This window comes from Epinephelus fuscoguttatus, linkage group LG22 (assembly GCF_011397635.1).
Source record: "Epinephelus fuscoguttatus linkage group LG22, E.fuscoguttatus.final_Chr_v1".
NCBI classification, from domain to species: Eukaryota; Metazoa; Chordata; class Actinopteri; order Perciformes; family Serranidae; genus Epinephelus; species Epinephelus fuscoguttatus.
This window is the reverse complement of record NC_064773.1, coordinates 14689724-14717378: the sequence shown is the minus strand read 5'-3', so window position 1 is coordinate 14717378 and position 27655 is coordinate 14689724. Positions and strand designations below refer to the sequence as shown.

At 41.9% G+C, this 27655-nt stretch overlaps 1 protein-coding gene across 4 annotated transcripts in view; it reads left to right on the top strand.

Moving 5' to 3' along the window:
- iqsec3a (IQ motif and Sec7 domain ArfGEF 3a) overlaps positions 1–27655 on the top strand; it is a 172675-nt gene that overhangs the window by 82968 nt on the left and 62052 nt on the right. For 2 of the 4 annotated variants that reach the window (XM_049566223.1, XM_049566224.1), the window contains exons 3-4: positions 6545–7163; positions 21503–22788. In XM_049566223.1, the coding sequence (XP_049422180.1) occupies positions 6545–7163; positions 21503–22788 (1905 nt within the window). Of the gene's footprint in view, positions 1–6544; positions 7164–7941; positions 8037–21502; positions 22789–27655 lie in introns of those variants that run through there. The other 2 variants (XM_049566226.1, XM_049566225.1) reach the window with 2 other exon arrangements.

Below are 27655 nucleotides of genomic sequence, written 5' to 3'. Positions count from 1 at the left end.
CTCCTCAAGCTTATGCGCTGCCATGTGTGATGAAAATGAGAAGTGAGCCTCCTGTGCGGTAAAAGGAAGCAGACGGGATTTTGTTGTGCACAAATCTTTTTTTTTTCAGATTTAAGACTGCGTACACACACAAAACACTCTGGATTCAAACAGAAAGTAAGCTGATATATAGATAGATCTGCGCTTTTATTGATACATACATATATATGATGCAATTTTAGCCGCACATACTTTAGGCGGGTACGTTGAGGTTGCATTTCCTCCCTTGTTTCTGAAACTTCTGCAAACACAGATTTTCTGTTTAGACTCAAACTTTGTCGTTTCTCTGAAGCCTCCGCTCCCTCTGGGGAGAATCGTGCTGATGTTCTTCTGCAGCAGTCTGCATATGGCAGCCTGAGTGTCCTGATTTTATGCTCGCTGACTCCAGTCTTATCACCGTATCCAATAAGAGGGGGGAAAAAGTCTTATCTTAATCTGAGTAATAACATGCCTAGCTGTTATCACACTGTCAACTAGTGTGTAAACCTGGCTCCAATTCAGAGGGATACTTCAGGAAAATCTGCTGATACTTAAAGCTGGAGTGTGAGACTTTTGGATGGAAATGAACCTCCGTTTCATTGACGTTCTTTCCAGACAGGTTCACACAATCCTGAATAGGCCTGTCAAGATAACTGCTTTTGTTGGGCGATTTATTGTCCCAGAAATAATTGCAATAAACTAGGGATACACTGTTATGATTCACCTGAGGGTAAGAAAGGCTGAGACATAGTGAGAAAATATGACTGATTTAATATTATAGCCCTGACCAAACCAAATCAAACCAACATCACTATTACTACTACTAACTACAAACAGTTTAGACTCTTCCATACCACCAACATACTTGCCTGACCTACCCTCAATGCCCCTGCCCCCATATAACCCTACACTACAGATGAACATAATAAATACAAGGATGTGAAAGTAAAATGACTTTTAATCAGTATTAAATTTATAGTTAACAATAAGAGAGGGCGAAATGATGAAGCCCAGTGCTACTGTATAATTCTCTGGTGTATCAGTAAGATGTATAAACTACACTGCAGAGTGGAGAACGGGTTGAATCGGCAGGTCCGCCTTACATCTGGTATATGAAATGTTTATATCATCATGCTGCCATGGCGCCATCTCACCGTCCCACGACTAGCCTCGAACTACCGAGTAGAATAGAGAAACACGTCTCAAGCATTTAGCTGCTAGCAGAATGCTAAATTTCAATAAACTTGGTAAGCCTATGACATTTTGTCTTGTGTCACCAGCAGGTCAGAAGTTAAAATTTATCTACCCAGCTGGCATGGGAAGTCAATATGATGTCAGAAGGGCAATGGACAGAATTTTGTTTGGAATGAAAATTGGGCTGACGATATTTTTAGTGTCTAACAGCATTAAGATTTCGTGTTGTTTGAACATAAACATTACGACTTTCTGCAGATGTTGGGTTTTGGGCTCCATGTTTCAAGACTAAATTTCATTATTCTACATTGAGGTGATGGTGGCATGAGACACTTCGAATATGTTGGGTTTTGGTTAAAGGAGCAAAAAGCGAAATCGTTTCACCACTAGGTTTGCTGTTGTGCACTGCCTGTAGACCAAAACAAAAGTCCCCCACTCGCCTCGTCTAAACTTAGTTTAGCAGTTAGCGATGTCTTTCACTCACTCTCGGTCTCTGCTGTGTTTAGCTATTCCCCTGCTACTTCAATTATGATGGTCCTTGTAATAAATGTAATATATTTGCTGAAATGGAGGCAAGGCTCAGTGACTAGAGGAGCTGGTAGAAGCGCTCCATAGCTGTAAGTTACTCCAGTAGCTGGTGGCAGCCAACTCGGCTAGAGCCATCGCTGGATCCCAGCTAGTGCTATCACCGGGAGCTAATGCTAACGTTCCTACTCTTCTCAGTGAGTGAGAGTGATGTTTTAGCCTGGCTACATTTTACAATGCTAATTGCAAATGGGGGCTGACCCATTGATGGGACAGAGCCGCTAATAACTCAAGCTCTGGACATTAACCCATGCTACGATTGTAACATTAAATTTGTGCCTAACATGTGCCTAACGTTGCTGTAACACTAATTAAAACAGACATTTGACTTTATGTTGTACCTGTCCAGGAGAAGAAGAGCTAGCTCCAAGTCAGATTGTAGCCCCTTTAGCTCTCGCAGTGCTCTCCACCTTGGAAATGCAAGGCCAATGTTAATCCGGGTTCTGTCCCTTTCTTTATCCGACAACTTCTTTGCCAACAACCGTTGTTTCTTTAGAGGTAATGTCAGATCCTGGTCGTCTTCAGGTGAACATTTCGTTTCGCCATTTCGCTTCGAAAATACGCACTGCCATTGCTCACTGGCTGTAGCCTTTTATAGGGAAGGAGGGCCAAGGGCTCCAAGAGGAGGGAGGAGGCGGCGATTCACATGAACGTACATGAACGTACAGCCGGACCGGCTTGTAAACAATGAGCTGGAAATAAACACAGAGAGAGGGTGTGTGACGTCATGCTATACTCCAAATGAACTTACACCTCTAGTTCTTCACATAACAATTTTTTAATTCCTTCAATCTAGAAATGATGAATTTCCGCTTATTGCCCCTTTTAATAAACACAACACAACCAGCAAAATATCAACGTCATCTGTTGTCAGTTTTCAACGTGAAATTTACCTTGGCTTTAGACGTTGTCCTGACATTGAATTTTAGTCACCTGACGTCACAACCCAATCCAGCCAGCTGGGCAGTTAAATATCTCAACATTCATGGTTTCCAGATGGTTTATCCAGCATCCCCTTGAGCTTAACTTTAGTGGCTTTGAGTGAATTATCTCAAAACAATTGGCTGTATTGCCATGAAATTTAGTGCAGACATTCATATCCCCACCAGGTTGAGTTGTAATGACTTTTGTGATCCCGTAACTTCTCGCCTTGCGCCATTATCAGCTCATATTCTCAACACTTTAAAAAACTAACCACACGCCCAGCCTCAGTTGTATTTTGTGTTAAGTGCTAGTATCAAATGTTAGCAAACACGCTAAACAGTTCTCTTGTATTGTAGATGTACTGTGACTCCAGCTCGCCCTTTCAAAATCATTCTTTACATCCCCTTATATCTTAGGTAATTTAACAAAGACATGAGGCATGATGCTGTTTCAAGTTCTGGTAGATCATTTTATTCAAGTCTGTCCTTTCTGTTATATCAGCAAGACACAAGAAAAGCAAACCCATTCTCACTCTTAGGTCTTCAAGTTCTGATGCTTTGTCATGCCCCCACAGGATCTGATACTGATGCACAGGGCACCCTTTAGCATCTGTATGAGACGCACAGCTGTCTCCTGGGAAAACATGTTGTAAGACATGGTTACCGTTGCGAAATGGTCGGGGATACATTTAGGCAATAAGTCCACTGTCACAGTTCAGAGAAGGATATAAATGCAGAACATGAGGAAGGCAGGATGATGGGAAGAAAGTAAACTTTAATGACACACTGGTTCCAGAGAACTCAAACAAAACCTTAAGAAATTGGCTAACGAAATCCCAGTACAAGGCAAAATACAAAACTAAACTAGGAACAAATGAGGATGTCCTAAGAAATACTAGGGACAAAGAACACCAGCAACACATGCAAACAGTCTGACACTGAAACAGGGAAAACACTGATAAATACACAGAGGGAGGAGGGTGTTCACGAGGGACAGGTGAAACAAATCAGGATGAGGCAGACAATCACAAAGGCAGGGGGTAAAACAAGGCATGACGCATGAGGATAGACCTTTAAAAGAAAATGGGGGAACAAACAGTGACAAAAAGCCCAGGATCATGAAACTAGGTTCAGATAAGGGTCATGGTTTGCATCAAAATTACGTTACGGTTACGGTTTGTTACGGGGTTATGCTCAGACATAATGTAACGTGATGCACAGCCCTGATTCCAACAAAGCTGGGACGCTGTATTAAGTGTTACTAAAAACAGAATGCAGTGATTTTGAATCCTTTCTGACATACAGTGGAAGAACTAAGTATTCAACATGTTAATTTTTTTTCATTACACGTTTCCAATGCAGCTACTCACATGAAATTTAGACCAGACGTTGCTGCATTAAAACTACACTGATAAAGAAACATTTCACTTCATAAAAATGAAGTAAAATGAAGTGAAATGAACACACTAACTGGAATTTATTTAATACTTAGACAGGCCTTTGTTTGCAGTGCCAGCTTCAAGACGCTCCTTCATGAAGAACACGTCTCACTGTGTTCAGACTGTGGCCCGTTGTTCCACACAGACACAGTCTTTAGGTTTTGAAGATTTTTGGGAGCCCGCTGGTGAATGTTGAGAAAGAAATTTCATCTTCAAAACTTCAACAATTAGTGTCTTCAGTTCCCAAACGCTTTCTGAGAGTTGTTTAAAGAAAAAGTGATGTAACACAGTGGTAAACTTCCCCTGTCCCAACTTTTTTGGACTGTGCTGCAGGCATTAAATTTAGAGTGAGTTTACATTTACAAAAACAATAAAGTTTGCCAGTTTGTAGATTGAATATCTATTGAATATACAGCCTCCTGAGACCCGAACTTTTGTTTGGTATGCATTTCTCCTAGCTATTTGGGATCAGTAGGACCTAATAAGTATAAAGAAACTAAACCAAAAATGTTTTGAAATTTTGCATAATTGTCCACACAAGGTCAAGGTCAAGGTCACTGTGACTCCATCTGACTTGTTCTTATGAAAAGCAATATCTCAAGAATGCCTTGAGGGAATTTCTTCAAATTTGGTGAACTGACTAGATTTTGGTAGGTGGAAAGTCAAATGTCTCTGTGACCTCACTAAATTTCACTTTATATATCCAAAAGGTCGATGGTCAATGTCACTGTGACATCATAATGTTCTGCAAAACACTCTTTTCTTCCAAGGTGCCTGGTTGAAGATGTGTGTGAAACATCCGTGTTTTCACAGACATGGATGCAAAGTAGAAGCGAAACTTGACTGGCGCATGGAGGCGTACAACCGCAAGACAGAAATTGATTTTTTTTTTTTTTTTTTTTTTGTGAATGTAAGGTGGCAGAGTGAATAAAAAGCATCAAAACAGAGGCCACTAACGTCCTCAAATCCCAGAAACACCCTTGAGCACACCTAGCCTGTGCTGGCTGCTGCAACTGGATTTGCCTTTTGGCAAAGATGAGAGAGGATAGCAAACATCAAAAGGTTGAAACAGGCAGTTGAGTTATTATACTGAAAAATGTTGGTATTTTTTTTTAATAACTGGACCCTGGTCACCTGTCACTTTGCAAAAGTGAACCATGGGGAAATCACGTTGATTATCCCTGCTGTCAGCTAATATTTAATGCATGTATGATATCACATCATCCACATAGAATCAACATTACAGCAAATCAGAAGCCAACAGAAATTATTTATAAAGGCCAACACATTATAATTGGAGAAAAGTAGCGCTGCCCCCAACTAAGAATTTTCCTAGTCAACCAATAGTCTTCATTTAGGGTCATTAGTCGACTAGTCGCCAGCGTGTTTACGATAAAATTTAATTATTATATATTTTGGGCGGGGCAACAATGGTTTGAGTTGAAGGTGTGAGAAAGAATAGTATCAGTAACATTGTTAACACTGTGCTACATTACAATATAGACCTATATTTTATCTACAAGTGCAACTAGCCTGTGGAATAACTGCAGGTACCAGCCATGGAAATTAGGGGCTGGTACCTGGGTCGGTACCTTTTTTTCTGCAGCTAAGCGACCAATGAAATATTGCAGACTAATGACCTTTCTGGTTGACTCACGCTTGGTCGACTATAAGGGGGCAGTCCTAACAAAGACAGAGACAGAGGAGACAAAGTAAGATAGGGCCAACCATCTTTTTTTATTTTCATTAAAACTACAACAAAGAAAAGAAAGGAGAAAGCATAAGAGGGTCTCCAGAAACAGATTCCCACCTCCCCTCTGTGTTTCATGTTCTTGTTTTTCTACACTATAAAAAGCCACCTCCCGCACTAACACTCCACCATTCACATATGCACACACACATATAGTCTAAAAGGCGTAGAGACACTTGTATTAGCTGCATGACTGTCCCCCCCCGTGTGTGTGTGTGTGTGTGTGTGTGTGTGTGTGTGTGTGTGTGTCACTATTGGCTGTCAACTTTCTTGTTTTTTACACATTTTCTCTTCTGAAGATTTTGCTGAAATAAATAATCGCTTTTGATCTTTTTTTTTTTCACTCTTGTACACTGTGGTTTTGTCAGCTGTTCTGTGCTGTACAGTTTTTCTTTGTTTCATTGTCTGTCAGTGTCAGGACAGACAAGAGAAGCAGACAGAACAGAGCAGGTAGACAGATGAACTGGCCCTGCACACAGTTGGTAGCAGAGTGTGAGAGATCATACAGAGAAAAAAAAAAAAAAAAAGAAAAGGGTCAACTTCTTACCACTAACCCAGGCAGCCTGGAGAAGAGGTCAGAGCTCACCACGGATGCAGCAGCAACCTCACTCTGCGTTTTCTCCTCCTTTCTGCAGCGATGACCTTTCTCCAGAATCGTCTATGGGGGAGGAAGGGAAGGGAGGAGAGGGGGAGCTGCAGAGTGAGGTCGAGTCACAACCGCAACCCGAGCAACAGCAGCAAGAGACACAGCCACAGACTCAGCCACCACAGCCACAGCCCCAATCTGAGCCCCAACCACAGCCCCAGCCTGAAACCAAACCTCAACCAGAACCAGAACCAGAACCAGAACCCGAACCAAAACCCCAGCCTGCCCCGGAGCCCGAGCCGCAGCCTGAAGCCGAGGCTCCGAGCGAGGAAGCGCCACAGGAAGCCCCTAAAGCCCCTTCGCCTTGCAGAGAGGAGCCAACAGTGGCAGAGCAAGAGAAGGAAACGCTGGAAGAAGCTGTGGAGGCGAAGACAAAGCAAGAGGGAGAGGAGGCACAGGCTGAGCGGCATGAGGGCGAGGCAGCACAGGAAGAAGAGGAGGAGGAGGAGCAGGAGGAGGAAGAAGGGGGAGGAGCAAAAGGAGGTGGGGCAGGGAGGAGAGCCAGCCTGCATCACACGGCCTCGCCCTTGAGGGTGCAGCGCAACGGGGCCGGCTCGCACTCCGCCACCTCCGACTATGAGCTCTCGCTTGACCTCAAAAATAAGCAGGTAGGGTTGTGTTGGGGACGGGGGAGGGGTGAGGGTTGGTGTGTTGTTTGGGTGAGGGGAGCGGGAGGGCGGCAGGTACAGTAACGTGTGTATTGTACGTCTTGTGGTCTGACATGTTTGTGATGTTTTTGTCTGAGGAGGAGGACTTGCGGTTTGGGGGAGAAGCTGCTGCTTGATTTTTATTTTTGTCGTACCGATCTCTATCGGCACTAGACTGTTCAAACTGTACCAACTAATGATGAGCTTCCTTTTCTTCATTGTCATGAACCATCATTGCCATCGCCATGTCATCATTTCATCAGCATCCTCACATGGTTCGTCTTTCACCAAATTTGGATTGTGAAAGTGTGTGTTATTTGAAAGTACTTCCCAGGTGTTTTACTGCTGTGTTGCAGAGTTTCTAGGTTTTACAGACTGTATTTTCTGGCATTAATGCGCGCGCACACACACACACACACACACACACACACACACACACACATCAGGGTAAAATAAAGACACTGTGCAAACAAGTTGTATCTGCATGAATGAAAAGCCTTTTAATTTGTCTCTTCTCTGCTGCTCTCTGAGATCCTCTGGATGACGAAAAAGCCCCCATTTCCATGGAGAATAAAGCATGTGACTGTTATCTGTTCTCATCTTGTTGCAGCCAGTTAAACCGATTTTATGTGAGACCGATATGTCTACGAACTGTGACTGTATTTAACATGCGTTTCCATGTTCTCATGTTTGTGTTCTTATCATGCTGTTCATCAGGGGGCTTGGAAATCATTACATTATCATCTCCATTTCAAGAACCATCAAACATTCGCCATCCGTTTCTCATAATCATCCATCAAACCAACATTCTTCAGTCCATGGATCTGCAACCAGGTAAGGCAGCAGAGTCTGGGTCTGACTCCCAGTGTGCTTCTGAACAGTTGTCTGCAACTTAGTTTTCCTTAGATTTCCATGTGCAGTATTATATTTGGCGGTATGGCTCTGTTCTGGGGCCACTCTGCCCTTCCATGTGCCTACATGGAAAGCCTAAGGCAGGGAGAGCAGCAGCAAAGACCCCCGGCGAACAGAACAGAGCAGCATCAGTGACAAACAGAAATGACATTGATAAGTGAGACACAGCATGAAAAGGAGGAGCTGGGGTGGAGGCGGGTTGCAAAGCAGCTTGCAGAGGAAGCAGCGTCAGTAGGCAGGCCAGAGCAGTTTCAATAGGGCGCCCTGAATGAGATTCACCAATTGGTTGCATAGAAAGGAATCATGTGATCTATCAGCTGACTCCCTTCCATCAGTCAGCTGCTCCATCAGTTGATTGGGCTGTTGTCAGCTGATGTAGCTGGGATGTGAGCTGAGCGTGACATCGTGTCCTGCCTGAACTTTGTATTTTTATTTTCGACTAATAGTTTAAAGGAGCACTCCGTCTATTTGACACATGAATTTCAGCTTATTCATCACAAGATGTGCCACATGACAGCCTGTCAAAACATAATGTCTTATGCGACTCAGAGAGGGAGCTTTACAATCTTTGAAGAAATAATCCTGATGATGTCATGATGCCATAATGATGTCATCAGGGTTATTTCGGCCTGGGTTAAGACCTTCAATTTTTCACAGCTTGCTTCATGAACTAGAGGTGTGGGGTTTGAAAGAAGTGGACATTGTGGAGACAAGGAGTCTAGTGAAAGATGCTGCTCAGTTGCATTATGGGAAATGTAGGATACAGTGTTTTGGGCTTTGATTTAAAACTAACTTTTTTTTATTATCTTTTTGCGTGAGTCCCCCAGCTTCATGGAAGAATACTAAATTCTTGAAATACGTCTTTTTTTTTTCTTTTCTTTTTTTTTTTTTAGAAGAAATGCAAACTTTTGCAGATTCCAGCCTCTCTATTGAATGAATTGGAAGCATTTCACTGTTTTAAAACATTGTAAATTGATTATCTTGGGATTCTGGACTGTTGGTTGGACAAAACAAGTCATTTTAAGATAGGGGTGGGCGATGTGGCCTTAAATGTCATGGTAACAGCATATATCACAATTTAGTAATTGCTCTGTAAAGTCATTTAAGAAATGGTTTTATTCAATTCAATTCATTTCAATGAACTTAATTTATCCCAAAGGAAATTCTTGTGCCAGAGAATGCTTCAAATTACAGTAACACTTAGTACAGTAACCACAATTCACTATTCACAGCCAGAACAACCAGTGGGTTCCCGGGTCATTAGATATCTGGTGAAATATACAAGATAGAAGTGTTTTCTAGGAGCAAAAACAAAAGCCACTGTCTGATAGAGTATCAGTACATAGGAGTATAATAAGTACAAGAGTTACTAAAACTGAACTAAAATGGTGGAAAAAACACTGATAACCAACATTATATTAAATTTGATATAACAATAAGATGTAGTATTGCAGATATTGAAGAGTAGTCATATGAAGTCATAGTGCACCTAATGCAGGTGAATATTGCTGTCAGTATCCTTTGTTTAAGCTCTCCTCCCTACAGAAGTGGGAGAGGTTATACAGTTTGATGGCCCCAGGTAGAAAAGATCTCCTGTGATGCTCCTCGGTGGTCTCAGTCTATGGCTGAGACCACCGAGGGGGGTAAGAGGCGTTGTCCAGAATACTGAGTAGTTTTTTCAGCGTCCTCCTCTCGGACACCTCCACTAAAGACTCCTAAAACAATTAATTGTGACATATAGATTATTTTCGTCTCCTATTTGAAACTTCCACTTCCACTTGAGTTAAAAGACTCAAAAAAGCAAAACCAAATTCTTTCAAAATGGAAGCTTTAAGGTTCCTGTGAACTTTAAGTGTTATAGGGTCTGTATTAACAACTTCATTTGTGAGATCATCGACAACCACATAATCATGTAAGAATCACGAGATTACGAAAGACTCCTGAATAGCATCCATGGTAAAAACACTATTGTCAAATCTCTACCGGTGGACACATTTCTATCATTGCATGGGATATACTGTAATGTCGCCAAACCCCATTGGAAGACTTGAGCTCGTGGGAATTGGGATTTGCATTTTATTTTCTATTTTCTGACAGTTAATTGGCCAAATAGTCACTGTCAGATAATCTGACATGAAACAATGTGCAAGGTACCCTGGGTGCGTTGCTTGTTGATGTTCTGGGACACCATGTCACAGTCTCTTTCGAAAAAAAAGGTTGGGTTTAGGCAACAAAAGGAAGTGGTCAGGTTTAGGAAAAAAGAACAGGGTTTGGTTTTAGAATCTTACGGGACGCGAACACCGATCTGTCGGGTGAAAGTCAGTGTTTGTTTGACCCTTCCACCGCCCCACTTAGACTTTCGTGGCCTTAACTTTCGTCCTTGTCCCCCCACGTTTCCCCCTGACATCACTGGGGACCGTAAAAACTATAATGGCAGCCAGCTGTGTGTCATGACAAAGCTAAGGGACACCTTTTTCGTTGCTTTCTGATACTGCAAGTCACTGCCCAAGCACTGGAATTTCGACGACATCAGAGTAGGACCATGCGCACATAACAGTTGCAGATTAGGCATGTTTTTTGTCAGTTTTTTTAAAAATGTTTTTGGGTTAATTGGTTTCTTTATGAGGCACAAAGGTTGTTGACCTCCTTCCCTTAAGAGTGTTTTCCATTACTGTCACTGTAATTGTGGTGTGGCACAATCGACCCCACTTCATCAACAAACCAGAACAATTAGTAAACATGGTCGCTCTTGTGCTAACTGTTTCTCAGCCTCAGCGCAGCATCCATAGACTGAGGATAAATCTATCCAGAGGTGAAACTGTCAGTGTCGTTTGGATTGTGTCCTTCTGTGTCAGTATCTGTGTAAATTCAGTGGGCGAGAAGAAAACACACCAAATGGCGAGATGAGCCACTAAAGCATTATGATCAATCCAGGAGACTTGCCACTGAAACAAATGTATCCGAGTGAGATGGTTGCTTCATTTCACTCTCCGTCAGCTCCATTTCCACTCATTTTGACTTCATTTCCTCACTCATCGCTTCTCTGTTCGAGACTAAAGGTTCTTTTAACCTCGGCTCCTAACCCGTGTCTCCTTCTCACCTCCATCCTCACTCCTTTAATCTCACATCTCCCCCACTATCTCCCTGTCAACAATGCTGGAGATACACGATCAGCTAGATTGATCTTCCGCCTGTACAGCTGGGGCTGCAGGGACTTGATGCATCGACAGATCAATGTCAGTGTAATTGGATCCGCGGGGCGATACCTTGATTGCAGGGGAGGAACCTCATGACGAAGTATTTGAGCTTTAACTCACTTTAACCTGAACATTCAACCTTGAGTTAAACTTTTGCTAATTTTTTTCAGACTGGTTCAAATTTAGAATCTCACTGACTTTTAATGTATGCCTTACAGCAGAGAGCTGGTAAATTAGCATGTTATTTTCAAGCCCTGGACAAATTTTTTAATTACATTAATATGCATTTCTTTAAGTTTTCTTCATCATTTTTATTGAAATAAACAAACCATAAATTGTACCATACAATAACCACAAATAAAGGACATATTTTATGGTTTACAGAAGAAAAGGCAACAACTCTAAGCTGGAGGAAGTTACAACTCATATAAAGACTTTTAAAAATATTAATAGTAATTATATAGTAATATTATTTTACAGCATTAGATTTAATAGCAAAACAACTGGTGCCAGTGTTCATCAGTGTTGATAAAAACATTAAAGTTCTTCCAAAATAGTCTCACAAAAGGGCAGCACCAAAACAAATAATGTCAGAACAAAATGTCCATTTTATGTCAATATCTGTCCTTGTTAAAGTGAACATTAATAACTTATCCTATGGAAAAGAGTTAAATCTTAAATCACCATAAGGAATGATCAAAAGAATGAAAGAAAAGAAAAAAATGGGCAGTTTTTAGGGGATATGTATTTTTTTCTGGCGTACCAAAACTGACACATTTATGTCAAAGTTGAGACAAAAATACAATGTTCGTATGATGTCTAACAAATTAACACCTAATGAATGGCGCTGTCATGTGACATAATTAACGTAAAGTTACATACTTAATGTAAAGTTACGTAGGTTAGGTTTATGGAAAGAAATATGGTGATGACGTACACTAAAATAACTCAAAGTTCACTTGGTTTCACAGAGGACATAAACAGTAGTCTCCTGGGTGAAAGTCGTGTGTTTGTTTGATCCATCCACCACCCAAACATGCCTCCTTATGTGGACTTTCGCTCTTTATACTATTAACTTCTTTACTCCCATCAGCACATTGGTCACTGCAGCTTTCCAGATTACATAAATTATATTTGAGCCTGAATCCTATCAGCCCCTGTCTACATTTCATGTGAATTTGGTGGAAATTGAATACATTTAAATATAAGCGAAAGATTTGTGCACATAAATGTACAGAGACAAGTGGGAAAAAGACGAGAGACCTGAGGTAAATAAATTAGAGTTTTCAGTGAGTTCAGTGAGTCAGTTCAGTCAGAGCCTGAGCTGATTTGATGCATCACTTTCTACCTAGCTAGCTAGCTAGCTAACGTAGAAATGGTACGTTAGCTTTTTGGGGGTGAATAAACACACACAAACAGTCTAGTAGTCAAATTCAAACAAATTACTAAAGTTTGCTGCACTTTTAGCCAAAACACACCTTTAATCTGTTATTCCACCAGTTTTCCAACTCACTACCTTGACTTTAGCTTTTAGCGTTAGCAGGCCATGATGAGGAAGAAGTGATCCCTGGCAAAACTAAAATACTGCTAAACGTATCAGTCCACAAACCCACCAGTTCAAAGCTTGTTAGTCTTAACATCAACTAGATTGCTAAACTGATGTACAAAATAAATCTTTACAAAAATAAATGTCGGTCTTTCATACAATATAATAATCTGAATCCATTTTAAAGGTCCAGTGTGTAGGATTTAGGGGCATCTAGTGGTGAGATTACAGAACAACAGCCAACAATGCCAACAGTGTAGGAGAACTACAGCAGCCAATGTGAAAATGAAAAAACACAAAAACACAAATGGCCCTATCTGGAGCAATGTTTGGTTTGTCCCTTCTGGGCTACTGTAGAACAACAAGGTGGATCTGCGCTGTGCATAGATCTAAATGGTTCATTGTAAAGTAACAAAAAAACAATGATTCTTAGTTTCAGGTGATTATACACTGTTGAAAACATAGTTATGAATATTAAATACATTTTCTGCCCCTAAATCCAACAGACTGGGCCTTTAAATTGTTTCAAGTGACCCAGTGTTTCTCTGACTCATTAGCTCTGAGTCTATTTAAACTATCTCAGCCAAAAGCCTTTCCTGTTTATACAGCACTGACAAATTTACTTAAAAGTTGCTCATCAAACAGAGAGATCTTGGAGAAGTAAGTGACGCAGGTTGAGTCTTTGCTGACTGCAGAGCCTTATGTTTTACGGGATGATGAAGTGATAGGTGATGAGAGACCTGACTTTAAATGACTGCTCCTGCTCCGTAATTGCTGCTAATCTCTCCTTGAGTAATTAAGCAGCCCATGAATCAAACGCCATTTATCTCCATAAAGCGAAACATTCAACAGTGAAAAGTTAACTTTGATAGCGCGCACTCACTCATAATTACATTTAGATGTGCAAGTGACATGCAAGAAATGTCAAACAAGGGCCAGTTCGATGTGTTTAGTAGCTTGTCTCAAAACTGCTGATGCAAAAAGTGGATAGATTAGCAGATGTGATGACGTTGCTCAATAGTTTGCTGCTAATGAGACTCTAGTTTTTTTCTTTTCTGACTGAGAGGAGTCAATATTCTTTCATTCAGTCCTTTTCTCTACGTCCCATTTCGTCATTCAAGGAACCACTGATCTTTTTCAGTCACCGACTTTGGTCAAGGATGTCTCATCTAAACGGATCACCGTCCTCTGATGGCATCAAGCCTTTTTATTGTCATCCTCATTTTTGTAATACAGTCAGCATTAGTTGTGTCCCAGTTTTGCTGTTATATAATCATCTCATTAATCATGCAGATGTTTCTGTGCTGTAAGACAGTGTGCATGAGCATGAAGGCTAATAATCATGGCTTTGCATTTTGCCCCTTATTCCTGCAGCATGTGAGATCTGATAATCTGCTGTTTTACTTACGCACATCAGTCTTTTCTCGCACATTCAAGGATGAAATCCCTGAAACTGATGTACTGAGAGATTTATGGCTAAAATCATAAATCAAAAGAGATGGCTGTGTTTAATGTCAGTATGACTGCTACTCTTTTACAAAATGCCTTTATCTTAAAGAACAGCATATCTCAGCATGTCTCCAGAAAATCATCATTTCATTAGTGGAATAGAAAACAACCTTCATTCCAGTTTTGAATAATCCAATGACTTTCTAATTGGCTTATTCACCCGAGGAAATACAGTACATGGTTCCCACTGGACCGCAATGTTGTCATGTTCCCATAGTATTGACATATTCACTTCGCTTGGCGCTCTGCTGGTTCGTCTCCACAGATTACGCTTTGCTGCTCCGAGATTGAGCTGAGAAGATCATTAGGCTACTACTCTCATGTTTCTATGCTAAATAAGCTACAGCTAGGGGATGGTTAGATTAGCTTAGAGCGAAGACTGGAAACTTGGGGAAGCTACTAGCTTAACTGTAGCACCCCATAAAACCACAACTTGTTTTTAACTTTTGTGCTTTGTATAGATAAAATGAAGATATAACATGTTAGTAAGTGAGCTTTGAAAGTGCAAGTAGGCAGATTTTGTTAGTTTTAGTGTGTCAAGCAAAGCTAAATTAAACCAGCTGCTGGGTTTAGCTCCATATTTACCATATTAGCATGAGAGTGGCAGGCTAAGTTAGCATATTACCATAAATTTGTTGCTGTTTTAGTCACAAAGAACCAACAGTTTCACCAAAAACTACCCTTTTAATAATTAGTCCCATACTTAGTGTACTGTGGCTGCTGTTGTAGCTCATGACTGTGGTAATATATCAACGCTGAAAAAAATAAATAATCCTAATTTAGTGGGTTAATGGGGTTCTAAAGATTACAAGCTTGCCCTTTATAAATGTAGTTTTACAAGTTAAGTGCAAATGTCAGGAGTAAAATGCAAAGCATTGCTCAGCAGGAAGGTTAAAAGCAGACATGATGTAATGCTAGGTTAACTTAGGAAATTCTCTTAATGCTCCAACAGAGGGAGGACATACTGATCATAGTACATGAAACTAAATACCTAAATCTACCTCCTGAAATCACTAAAACAAACATGCTGTGTATTGTAGTTTCGGTTGACCTTTTGTTTTGAGACACATTTCCATTTGAAGCACAAACATTTCCAGACTGAAACACATTTGCCTCCGAGTATTAATATTTTATACATAGACAGAAAAAAGTCTCATATTTCAAGCCAAGATGTCCACCACTATTATCTGATGCTCAAAATAGCTTTTGCTCCTGCAACTTGCATTTGAGCTCATGTTTCTATGTCAGTGTGACCATTACCTCCAATTTATACGCCCATATTAGACCCCCATTTTTGTTTATATATAACCAATTTAGGGTTTAGGGTTTTATGCTCCTTTATATGTAGGTAATTTTAAATATTTACATGTCCCATTTATTCCCTTTTTTTAACCTTTGCAGAATACTTTTCCTCTCAGTATATGTAGAGCAGCACACTGCAGTGTCGTACCACTTTGCACCGGTTTGTTTTCCACCCCCACCCCCGTCTTGTTCAAAGGGGAACATGAGGTCAGCATGGTGCTGATCTGCCCGTCAAAATCGATTTAGAGACCCTGGTGGAGCAGAGCAGTGCCATCACCGTTCTCTCAAACCACTGCGCCTCCGGAATAATCTCTCTCCATCAGCGCTTAGTGAAGTGATCAGAGGGAGAACTGACAGTCGGCTAATGGGGGGGATTTTCAGCAGTGCCACTCGTGGCGCGGTCATCCGTCTCACCGCCTCATTCTATATATCTTACCTTCTCCTCAGTACCTCGAGCCACTTGTTTTCTTGTTCCGTCAGTGCTCTGTTCATCCATCTTTTTGCCATTTTCTTGTCCTCCCATTCTTTACATGAAGTTTTGTGCACAGAGGTCGACTCCCCTCTAGGGATGTGCAGGTTTCTCTTTTTCATGCAGCGATAAATATCGGTATTAACACAGTGATCATCAAACATTTCCCCACCTCCACCCCTGCATCCACCTTTGCTCTGACTCTAGTTTTCCCCAAGGAGGGAAGTGTATTTATGACAATGGGAAAACAATGTATAATGAGGCGCCTTATAGCGATGAGCCTACAGAGTTTAATCACCTGAATCCGCAACTCCCCTCGACTTTATGGAGCTTCATAGTTCAATGCTTAGCAGCTTTACTGTTTTGGTTCACTCTCACCCCCCTCTAGACCACAAACGACACAACAGCGTTCACACCAACACTGAAGCTACTGTCTATACAGTCTCTGTTTTGTTGACGAGTTTCAAAGCGTCAACCAGCAAAGGAGCAGCTGAACTTTCTGTGCCTTGTGCAGTAGTGGCAGTAAATATTCAGTGTAGATTACAGTTTGCCCATGAATAAGCACTGCAGCACTTCTAAACTCCAAAAGTTCTTGTGTTTTGCTTTTCAGCTGATGGGAAAAAGTGAAGGCAGAGTGAGATTACAAACCTCAAAAGAGTGTGCTGCTCTGTGGCCTCGTCCAGAGAGCAGCACGCTCTGTTCCGCCTGGGTTGCAAAATGTAGATAAGAATATTTATTGAGCGCCTTTTATTGGGCATCAACTGCAAGTTCACACGCATATCCTCCTGAGACCCTGCATCCTCATATGAGAACATCACATTTTGGGTTTATTTGACCTTATACTTCGTTCTACTTAACTTAGACCTGTTGTCCTCGTTCGTGGACACTTCCTGTGCCATCTAGTGGTAGTAAGAGCACAATACACTAATCCATGTAAAAACAAGATGGCAGCCATCTCTGCCAAGTCAGTTTGCAGCCGATCCCAACACAAAAGTGGACAAGATTCAAAACCTGATCACATTTTATAGTTGAAACTTGTTTATTTAGGATTAATAATGTTTGTAGTTTGATATGGCAACAAACTTGACTAATTTTAGCAACAGTAACAAGATAAGACGCTCTTAGTTAGGAAGTACTCATTTGAAGACATTGGGACTTGATTATAGTTGACGATGTTTAGGTTTTTATACTTACTCCTACTGATCCCATATAGGAGAAATTAAAAATGCATACCAAACGAAAGTTCGTGTCTCAGGAGGATATTGTTGAAAGAAAATCAACGTACCCTCATACAACACTTCGCATGATATTCTACAGCATGCAATCACAAAGCTTGGTATGACATACTACAAGTTAGGGCCCAACGAAGGACGTTATGTACTTAAAGTAAAGTTATGTAGATTCGATTTCGGAAAAGAAACACGGTGATAACTTACTTAAAATTACTCAAATTTCATGTGGTTCTGGCTCTGGTGTTTTTGTGACCCGTCCACCTTGACCTTCATCCTCACAATGACCACTTCCTTCCCGTCAGTGCATTCGTCACATGACCAAACTACTGGCTCATGATTACATAGGATATGTACAGATTTTGGTGCATTACTTTTCACAGGAAATGTACAAACAGTGTATGAGAACAGTCGCAAAAATAGACTCTATTGTATACGTGACCTGACGTAAACCTTTCACACTGACGTGACCTCAGCTAAAAAATCTGGTGTTGATTTAGGCCAAATTTGGTTATGCTTGGAGAAACAATTATTCTTGGAGCTGGTTGTCTGAATAACAGGAAAACAGTAGCCTAAGTGACAGGAAGCACCTTTTAATGAGTACTGGAAAGCTATAGGTGTGTTGACTGATACTGAATTGTTATGATGTACTAATCATTTAGCTTTTCTCACAAACCCTCAAATGTGCAACTCCATGTCCAAGCCTCTGTTATTTTAAGTCTGTTATTATGCTACAAAGACTTCAAGTGTAAGCTAAATGCTTCAGCCTCCACGAAACGTGTTGCGTGAGATGTGCAAGTGCTTGCAGTCTAGACAAAGGGTCACTGCTTTCATAGCTTGTTGTTAGCTGTAGCTATTCAGCAACAAAGCTCTGAAAGTCCACTGTACATTACCTGCTTGGTACCAAACAACAGACAGACACAGTTAATGAATAACTTAAGAATAAAGCTGAGCATTTAGCTGTTAAAGAGCCAGATATTTTAGTTGGTAGGGACCAAAAACAGAGCTAAAAGAGAGTGAATATTGAACGTACATTCACAGTAAGTGGTTATAGAAATTGTTGGGGGTATTTTTAATGTCCGAATATTCCATCAGTCTCTAGTCCCAAAACAATCCCTGCTAGACTGTTATGAAATCTTGTCCAGTTTGTTCCTTCCTCTGCATGCTTCATTCCTCCATCCGTCCTGTCCCAGTTCATCCTGGTGGCTGCAGTTCCATCTGAATGGCAAAGTGTATCAGATATGCACTCTGATAAAGAAAGCAGCGTGACCCAAATGCTTTATTCATCATCCCCGACCCTGCTTACGCAGAAGGCAAAACAAACAAGCTCCACTGCCGCATTTAATCAAACGCAGCCACGCTGACGGCCCTCTCTCACTACCAAGGGCACCTCTGCAGTGAAACTCTTTGCACAATTTGTTTTGATGAGGGACACCTTTCTGAGTAATGAGGTCAATGATATTACCGTTGTGCCTGTCTTTAAAAAAGAAAAACCCACACCAGGTCTATTTTGGAGCGCAGTCGTGCCGATAAGTCTAACCTTGTCATTTCCAGAATGCACACGGCGCTGTCACTGAACAGTCCAGATTAAAAAGTGATGAATATTCAGGCTGAGTTCGAACAGTCTGCAAGAGTTGACTGAGAAGTCACCATCAGCAGATACAGTAGAGCTCCGAACCAGCGTCCTATTCAGAAGCCACCTTAATATTCTCAGCGCGTCTCACTTTGCTCGCAGAGGCTCTGCAGTGAAATGTAAATGGAGTAGATAAGATGGATTTCCAGTGTCATTCCACTTTTCTAAAGAGCTTTGTATGTGATTCCGTTCCTCCAGTGACAGCGGCCGAGGCGGCATCTTGTTGAACTAACCACTTATCACAAATTGCAAACCCTCGAGGCATTACAGCCTATCAGGAGGTGGTTGGGTGACTTTGTCCAGGACTAAAGCGAGAGGAGATTAGCAGCTGAAAGTCACATTTTGATCCTTCGTAGCTGCAGTAACTGTTCGCTCAATTGCATTTTGACTTTACAGGAGGGATGTTTTACTTGGACACATTAATCCTCATGTACACATCGCACTGATACAAGAAAACACCGAAGGAGGGAGGGAGCAGCAAGGATTTCTATTTCCTAGAATTAACTGCTGTGCTATTTTTAATGTGCACTTTCTATGCAGCATATTTAGAACATGTCAATTTTTTCACTTTTCTAAAGTGACAGATAGTGGCACAGCTATTCTTTCAACACTGAATCCTCCCCCACACTCCTGCCCTTGATGCAGTTAGAACAGAAACAGAATTATATTCATTGATTTAGACTGAATGAAAAGGATTTCAGAGTGACGGCAGAAGATAAGAGCGCTTTCTGGGCACTTCCAAAGATACCTACACCCTGATTGTTCTGGGAAACTCAAAGAGGTCTCATCTCGTGTTTGAGCTGCTGCCAGATGAGGATGGCTATATTACATCTCTATCTATTTCCCACAGCATTTGAGCAATTTTTCACAGGCAAGATTAATGGCTTGTTCAGTTTCAGACAATTTTAAGTTGCGTGGAGGACCCCTCTATGGAATTCGTGGAGATTATGAGTTCTATTTGCCGAGGAAATGAACAGTTTGTCCAAATGCCATGAGTCAGCCTTTAGTGTGTGCTCTCCCTTTCAAACTGTGGCTTTGACCAAACTGTATGTAGTGTCAGTACACACATCACAAGACCAGCTTGCAGAATAGAATCACTGAACCGTGTGAGGTTCAGTGCTGTTTGAATCTGGAGTAACTTTAATATGTGAATTTTGCCTACTCATTCCAAAAATTGGACTTCACAACCTTTTTCACCTCCTGGGATTTCATTTATTTTTCTTTTCCCACCACAATTATCCCGTTCCCTTTTTTAATGCCCAGCTCATTCATATCCCACCCACACTCTGCCTGTTTTTCACTGCTATTCACCCCATATGCTGTATTCATCTTCCACGCACCACAGCGACAGGCAAGAGAATATGAAAAATGCTGAATCACCTGCAGTGACCTTTTCACAAATATTACATTTGTGATGCAGCCTATTATGGGATTCCTAGGCAATGTTTCATCTTACCCAGGGCCTCCTATAAGGAGAAAACTCCCAGTGGCCCAGCACCTACGGGGTCAGCAATAATTGTGTTTATCTTAAATATAAGCAAAGCAACGTTTTATTTTGAAAATATTAAGCAATGCTTATTAAAACACCACAAATAAACCTCAGTCAGGAACACTTAAGAAAATTTAATTTCCATTTTCAGTATTATATTTGATGGTATGGCTTGTTTCTGGGGCCTCTCTGCCTTTCCTGGGGCCTACACAGAAAGCCTTTTCCACGCGGGTACGTGGAATGCCCGAGCCGGAGAGAGCACACCTCTCTGCCCTTCCACGTGCCTGCATGGAAAGCCATAAGGCAGAGATAGCACACCTCTCTGCCCTTCCACATGTAAATGAGGAAAACCTGAGGCAGAGAGCAAATCTCCCTGCCCTTCCATGCGCAAACATGGAAAGCCTAAGGCAGGGAGAGCAGCAGCAAAGACCCCCAAGAACAAAACAGAGCAGCATCAATGACAAACAGAAATGACAGTGATTAGTTATTGTTGCTATTGTTATTGATTTTTTTTGTAAGCAGCCGTTACGAGAAGAAATAAAGAAGCTTGCTACGTGATCTGACCTACTTATATAATAAAGAGACAGAGAGCTGCTGTGTTCCAAGTCGGAGGTCGGAGCTGGCTGTGAGATCACGTACCGGAATTAATTGCTTTCCGGTACAAGTAGTTCAAAAACCAAGATACTGTCGACAATACCAGTTAATAACAATGCATAACATTGTATTTTGCGCTTTCAAACACTGTAGCAACAGTGCACAGAAAGCATCATCAGTAAAGACGATATGGGTAGGGCCCATTCACTGGACCTTTTCGTGGGCTCAGCCATCCCTGGATTGATCAATCTGTGTTAACCTTGTGTTTACTCTGCAATTTCTGATCAATATGCATCCATAATTTCAGATTGTCCTGGCAGGTTTTAGTCTGTTCTTTTTGTCTTGGAAATTCAGAAACACAACATAAATCCCAGCAACTCATTATTTTCCTTCTGTATCCTTCTCTCTTCTGTTTCTCAGATCGAAATGTTAGAGCACAAATACGGTGGCCACCTCATCTCCCGCCGTGCAGCCTGCAAGATCCAGACCGCCTTCCGCCAGTACCAGCTCAGCAAGAACTTTGAGAAGATCCGCAATTCACTGCTGGAGAGTCGCCTGCCTCGACGCATCTCCCTGCGCAAGGTCCGTGTGCAAAACACAGAGGGTTTCTCTGCTGAACGGGCCCTGGCAGAAGGCTGCAACTTGACAGGCATCCCGTTGGTGCGCTCGCCATCTCTGCCTGCCACAGTCAGTGGCACCCTGACCGACCTGGAAGACTCGTTCACTGAACAGGTCCAGTCACTGGCAAAGTCCATCGACGATGCGCTCAGCAACTGGAGCCTGAAGACCATGTGTTCACTGCAAGAAGGCGGCACTTATCAGTTCAGCGCCGACTCCTTCAGTGCAGCTGCAGCAGCCGCAGCAGCAGCAGGAGTAGGAGGTGGAGGTGGAGGAGAAGGAATTGGTGTGGGAGAGTCAACGATTCATCAAGCCCCAGTCGACCCAAGTGACCTGTCGAGAAGTGCGAGCAAGCTGATGATGGCGTTCCGGGATGTGACGGTGCAGTTTGACAGCCAGAACTTCCGTGTTTCGTCCTCAGTCATGGAATCGTCCACTGTCACCCTCGGCAGCTGCGTCCAACAGGAAGGAACCACCACCACTGTCACACCTTCTTCCACAACAACAAACTCCACTTCAGCCTTCGCTCCTCCTGCCCACTCACAAGAACTCCCTCCACCCCCTGCAGAGCTTCCAGCTGAACCTATAGATCCCCCGCCGCCACCACAAGAACCCCCACCACCCCCAGAATCCCAAGAAGAAGAAGAAGATGAGCAGGATGTTGAATTCCCTGCTCCTCCTCCAAGCGAAGAAGAGCTCGAGGAGGAGGAGCAGCCTCCCCTAACCCCTCTGGATAAGATGGCAGCCCCTCAAAGCCCAGAGGAGGTTGTAGTGGTGGTGCCACCACCCACAGAGCCCCCTCACGCCCCCCCACCCCTGCAGCGGAGCTCGCCTGTGGCAGAGCCGCTGGAGGTCAAGAGGTGCGGCTCGGAGACAGCAGATAACAGCTCGGAGCAGATGAGCAGCAGCAGCACGTCCACAGAGGCACGCTCCACATCTGAGGCCTCGTCCAAAGAGGCACTGCAGGCCATGATCCTCAGCCTGCCACGCTACCACTGTGAGAACCCCGCCAGCTGTAAATCACCCACGCTGTCCACTGATGTCATGCGGAAACGCCTCTACCGCATCGGCCTCAATCTCTTCAATGTGTGAGTAGCCACTGCGATTTCCCTCCTTTGATGATGAACTTTAAATCAGGCCTTAAGTGGTATCACTTCTGAATCAGTGCTGAGTGGTTAGCCATGATTAACTGCACTGAAACTTAAAATGAATGATGGAGAGATTCAGACAGGACACATACAGTTATTTAAATCTGGTTTTAGTTAGTATTTCTAGGAGAATAAATTCAGGGACACTTCTCTCTTTCCAAAAGTCTAACAGCCCTGTCACCAGAAGTTGCTTTATACGTTTTTGCAAACCAGGAAGACGTTGCATTTGCACACTGTATATGTGTCATCAGCGTCTCTAGAGTGACAAAGTATATGAGGTGACTTTATTGTTGTTTTTGCCGACTCATCACGGTGTTTTCGCTCGGTGAACCTGGGTGTTCATTGTAGCGAATTGCGGCATTTCACAGCTGCATTTGTACCACCAAATCTGTTTGCTTTGTACTGACACATAATGGCATTTCCCAATAGCATTTGTGCCACTGACCCTAGGTGTTTAAAGCCAAAACATGATCACACCAAGTGATTTCTGTACCTTAACCCAACCGCACATTAACCACAACCTTATTGAGAAAGAAAGTTTTAACATATCCAGTACAACATAATGTACAAATTATAGGCCTATATTAATGAAGGTTCATTAGTACGGTTTTGTATTTTTCTGTAGAAAACGCTCAGTGGATGTGATATAAAAGATGAAATACTGTACGTACAGTGAGATTTGTGAAACCATCTGTACCTCTGCCCCGAGGTATACACGAAGTTTGATGGGGCCCTCTGGACTCGAAAGAGCAAAGAAAAACACTTTTGCTCACCGATCCCCATTGTGCTGAAAGAACAAACAAAATGAAGCTCAAGTCCCACGCCAGATCTGAGGTGTCGTCTTTCTTCTCAGAAAGACAAATCAGAGCAGAGACAAAAAGAGAGAGGATGAAATACTAAGACAGAGAGCTGTATGAAGATTGATTTGTAAGAGAATAAGGAAAGAAGTGAAGGAAATGAAGTTACAGACAGACCCAGACATGGTGGAAGTGGCAGCTGGCTAAGCCCCACACTTTAAGATACTTTAAGAACTTGATGCAACTATTTATCTGACATTTTTGTCAGGTCTGACGTGCCCGTCTTAAAGTTCCTCTTAAATGCCAAGAGCCCATACCAATAGGTAACTCTTGCATCCTACTACCCAACTCCCATTGCATTTTCCTCTGTGGCTTCACAAATTGTCAGCAGAAGAAAAACATGTCTGTCTTGAAAAGCTTGTTTATGTTTGCTGGTTGCAGCTTTTCAGTCATTGTGAATTCAGTTCTCCCCCGCTGCCTAGTGAAGAGTGACAAAGTCAAAACCTGATAAGAACTTCCCAGGACGCGCTCCAGACAGGTGCAAGGTGGTTACACGGCAGCCAGAGATAGGAGGAAAAGGTGTTGCCATGGTGACGGGGGCCAGCACCGACTGAATCTGTTGTGTTGATTTGTTGGGAGAAACACTGAATCCTCGAGATGTGTTAGACTCAATGGATTTTGTGGCATAAAGTGGAATGCTTGGTGAATTGTGTCCTTCAGCTTGTTAACATAAATTACAAGCTCAATGACGCATTCAGAGAAACACTAAAAAAACCCTTTTTTTCACATATTACCACCTCCATCTCCAGAAAAAAGGATTGGCATTGTGCGTTTCCTCTAAACCACAGATGCATTGCATTTGCATGTCCTTATGTAGGCGATACATTTACTTTATGTTTCAACAATGCTGCAGTTAATGTGTGGTTTGGTTGAGAAACAATAAATGGTCAGAAAAGATCATGAATTGGCTTAAAATACCTGGTTTTCTGACAAAAAATGCAGCGATGTCTCGGTAAAAAAACAACCTTTTTTGTGTCATTATTTTTGCAGGAAATAAAACAGTGTCTCTGTAAAAAGCAACCGTCTTTTTCGCCCCTATCTCTGCAGGAAACAAAGTAATGTCTCAGTAAAAAAACAGTTGGTTTTTTGAGCTATACAGGAAATTCACCAATGTCTTGGCAAAAAACAACTACTTTTGTGCCATTATCCCTGCAGGAAATGCAGTGATGTCTCAGTAAAAAACTACCATTTTTTGTGGCCCTATCTGGGCAGGAAATGCAACAATATCTTGGTCCACAACGACCACTTTTTGTCCCTCTACCCTCGCAGTAAATGCAGCAATGTCTTGGTAAAAAACTACTTTTTTAACTGCCCCTGTCTCAGCAGGAAACTCAGTGATGTCGTGGTGAACAACAACCGTTTTTTGTGCCATTATACCTGCAGGAAACACAGCAATGTCTCGGTAAAAAACAACCATTTTTTTGTGCCTCTATCCTCGCAGGAAATGCAGGGTGTCCTGATAAAAAACAACCACTTTATTTGCCCCTATCTCGGCAGGAAACAAAGCAATGGTGTCAGTTAAAAACAACTGCTTTTTGTGCCACTATCCCTGCAGGAAATGCACTGATGTCTTGGTAAACAACAACCGTTTTTTCTGTCATTATACCTGCGGGCAACACAGCAATATCTCGGTAAAAAAACAACCGTATTTTGTGCCCTAACTCAACAGAAAATGACTCTGTCTCAGTGAAAAGCAACCATTTTTGGTGCCTCTTTCAGGCAGGAAAAGCAGCAGTGTCTCATTAAAAAGTAACCACTTTGTGCCTACAAAGCGCCAACATTTGGATCCTAAGCAGTGACTTGCTAACACACAACCGGTTTGGTTTTTGTTGGTCTTGAACAGTGGTCTGCAGCTTGGCAGGCATCTCTCCTAAATTACAAACCATCCTCCATCCCCTCCACCTCCTGATGACAAAGACAGCTTATATCCAATTCACTTTAGTAAACATTAATATGAATATTACATCATGCATATGGTAAATTTACATTTATTTAAGTTTTAAGGAGAAAGTAAATCTAACATAGGGCTGATTTTTGGTTGGTTTACCCCCCAAAACAGCCCTAAATTAATTGGTTCAACACTTAACTTCTCCTTTTAGAAATGATTGTAGCCACATGACTCCTGTCAGTGTGCTCAGCAGCCAACAGCACACTTGGAAGGAATCTTTAAATGAGGAGATTTACCATATGCTCTATTAGCTTCTCACCCCGAGCGTACCCTAAAGGACCTAAACACCCCACATACAGCCTTCAAATAAATGAACTGGACTCACTCACATATAAAACAAGTTGAGCTGAGCCACTGATGGAGTTGCCGGGTAACAATTAGTTGGAATAGCCTCAATGAGGGGTGAATCCAAAAAAATAATGACAACGATCCACAAAGCCTAAAATTCTCATTAGTCATTCTGCTGCGAGTCGTGAATGTAATTAAAAGTTCCTTCAGCGCTGTGTGAACCGGCACCTAGGGGACTGGAATGAAAAATTTGTTAACATTTCAATCCAAGTGTGTTTCTTTTTTTTTTGTGTCCCTGCCACCTCAACCCTCTCTGTAGAAGCTCTCTGTGCTTTCCAAAATATCCCGCTTTGTCTGAAAATACACTCTGTTCCCTTGGGTGCAGAACCACTACAAGATTTTGTTAAGATATTGCCCCAATTAAGCCATCTCATACAAATTTAGAAGATGGGAGCTCATAAACACACATTATCTTTTTTGCTCACTGCCAAGCTCTGCAGCGCAATAAAAGTGCACAATAAAGCCGATTAACTTGGACTCAATGCTGGAGCGTGACACTGAAAACAAGAGGAGCAGCAGAGAGCTGTGCAGCGACTGGAGGGGGAATAATCACCAGAGGAGGAGGACAAAATACAGGAAATAAATGTATAGAAATATATATATGAGGCTAGGAGGGAGGTGGATTATACAGAAACTGCAATAAAGGAACATTATTATGTTATAATTCCTTGAATTAGACATCAGATGGCAACACATCTGTTTGGGGAACCTTCTAAAGAGCATGGAGAAATTATTAGAGATTTATCCCCAGCAACAGCAAGAGTCAAACTACTTAAAAGTGGTTCTCAAATGGTGATGACAATCCAGTAGTGCTCTAGGATTTTGTGATAACCACACATTATTACTGCAATATTCAACTGGGCCTATACAAAAAGCTATGAATGAATTCTTAATTGACTGTATCCTTATGTTGTGTGCACCCATTTCCTCATGAAGAGGTCAAATCTAGCTAAAAATGTAATTTAATTTCATTTAAAAAACTTTAATGGGGAACCTATTTGTCGCCATTTCCACGTGGGAATTTCAAGTGTGTGACACATAATATAATATAAATACAGGTGTGCCATGGGATTTTGGCTTGCCCTTTGGTGTGCTTTGGGCACAAAAAGGACAGAGTTATGATTTGGTAACTAAAACAACAATGCTTCAAGTTTAGTTCAGGATTTAGTCATGATCAAATGAGGAAAAAATATGATCAAAATTTTGGGGAAAAAAGTGATGGATGATCCAAGGTATGAGGTGATACTTGAACCCTGGCATCAATACTTCCAAACAATAATTCTGTATTGGACTGTCTGTTTCTTCCTCATGTTACTGAGCCACTGTCAAATCCAGCAACCCAACTGCTCGAACGAATGTTGGCACTGTATGTTTCTGTAAACCACAGATTCATTATATTTGCATGTGATTATGTTATTATAGTGGATACACTGAAACTTAATGTGTTAACAATGGTGTGGTTAACATTAGGTTATGTTTAGGCACAAAGGTCACTTGGTTATGGTGAGGAAAAGATTATGTTTTGGTGTAAAACACCTGATTTTAGGGGCTTAAAAGCTGCTGATTGTAGCAACTGGTGAACCAGGTGAGAGTGCTCAAACGCATGACTCTGTGGAGACAGTTCAGGTAAAATATCACAGTCTTTACTGGTCAA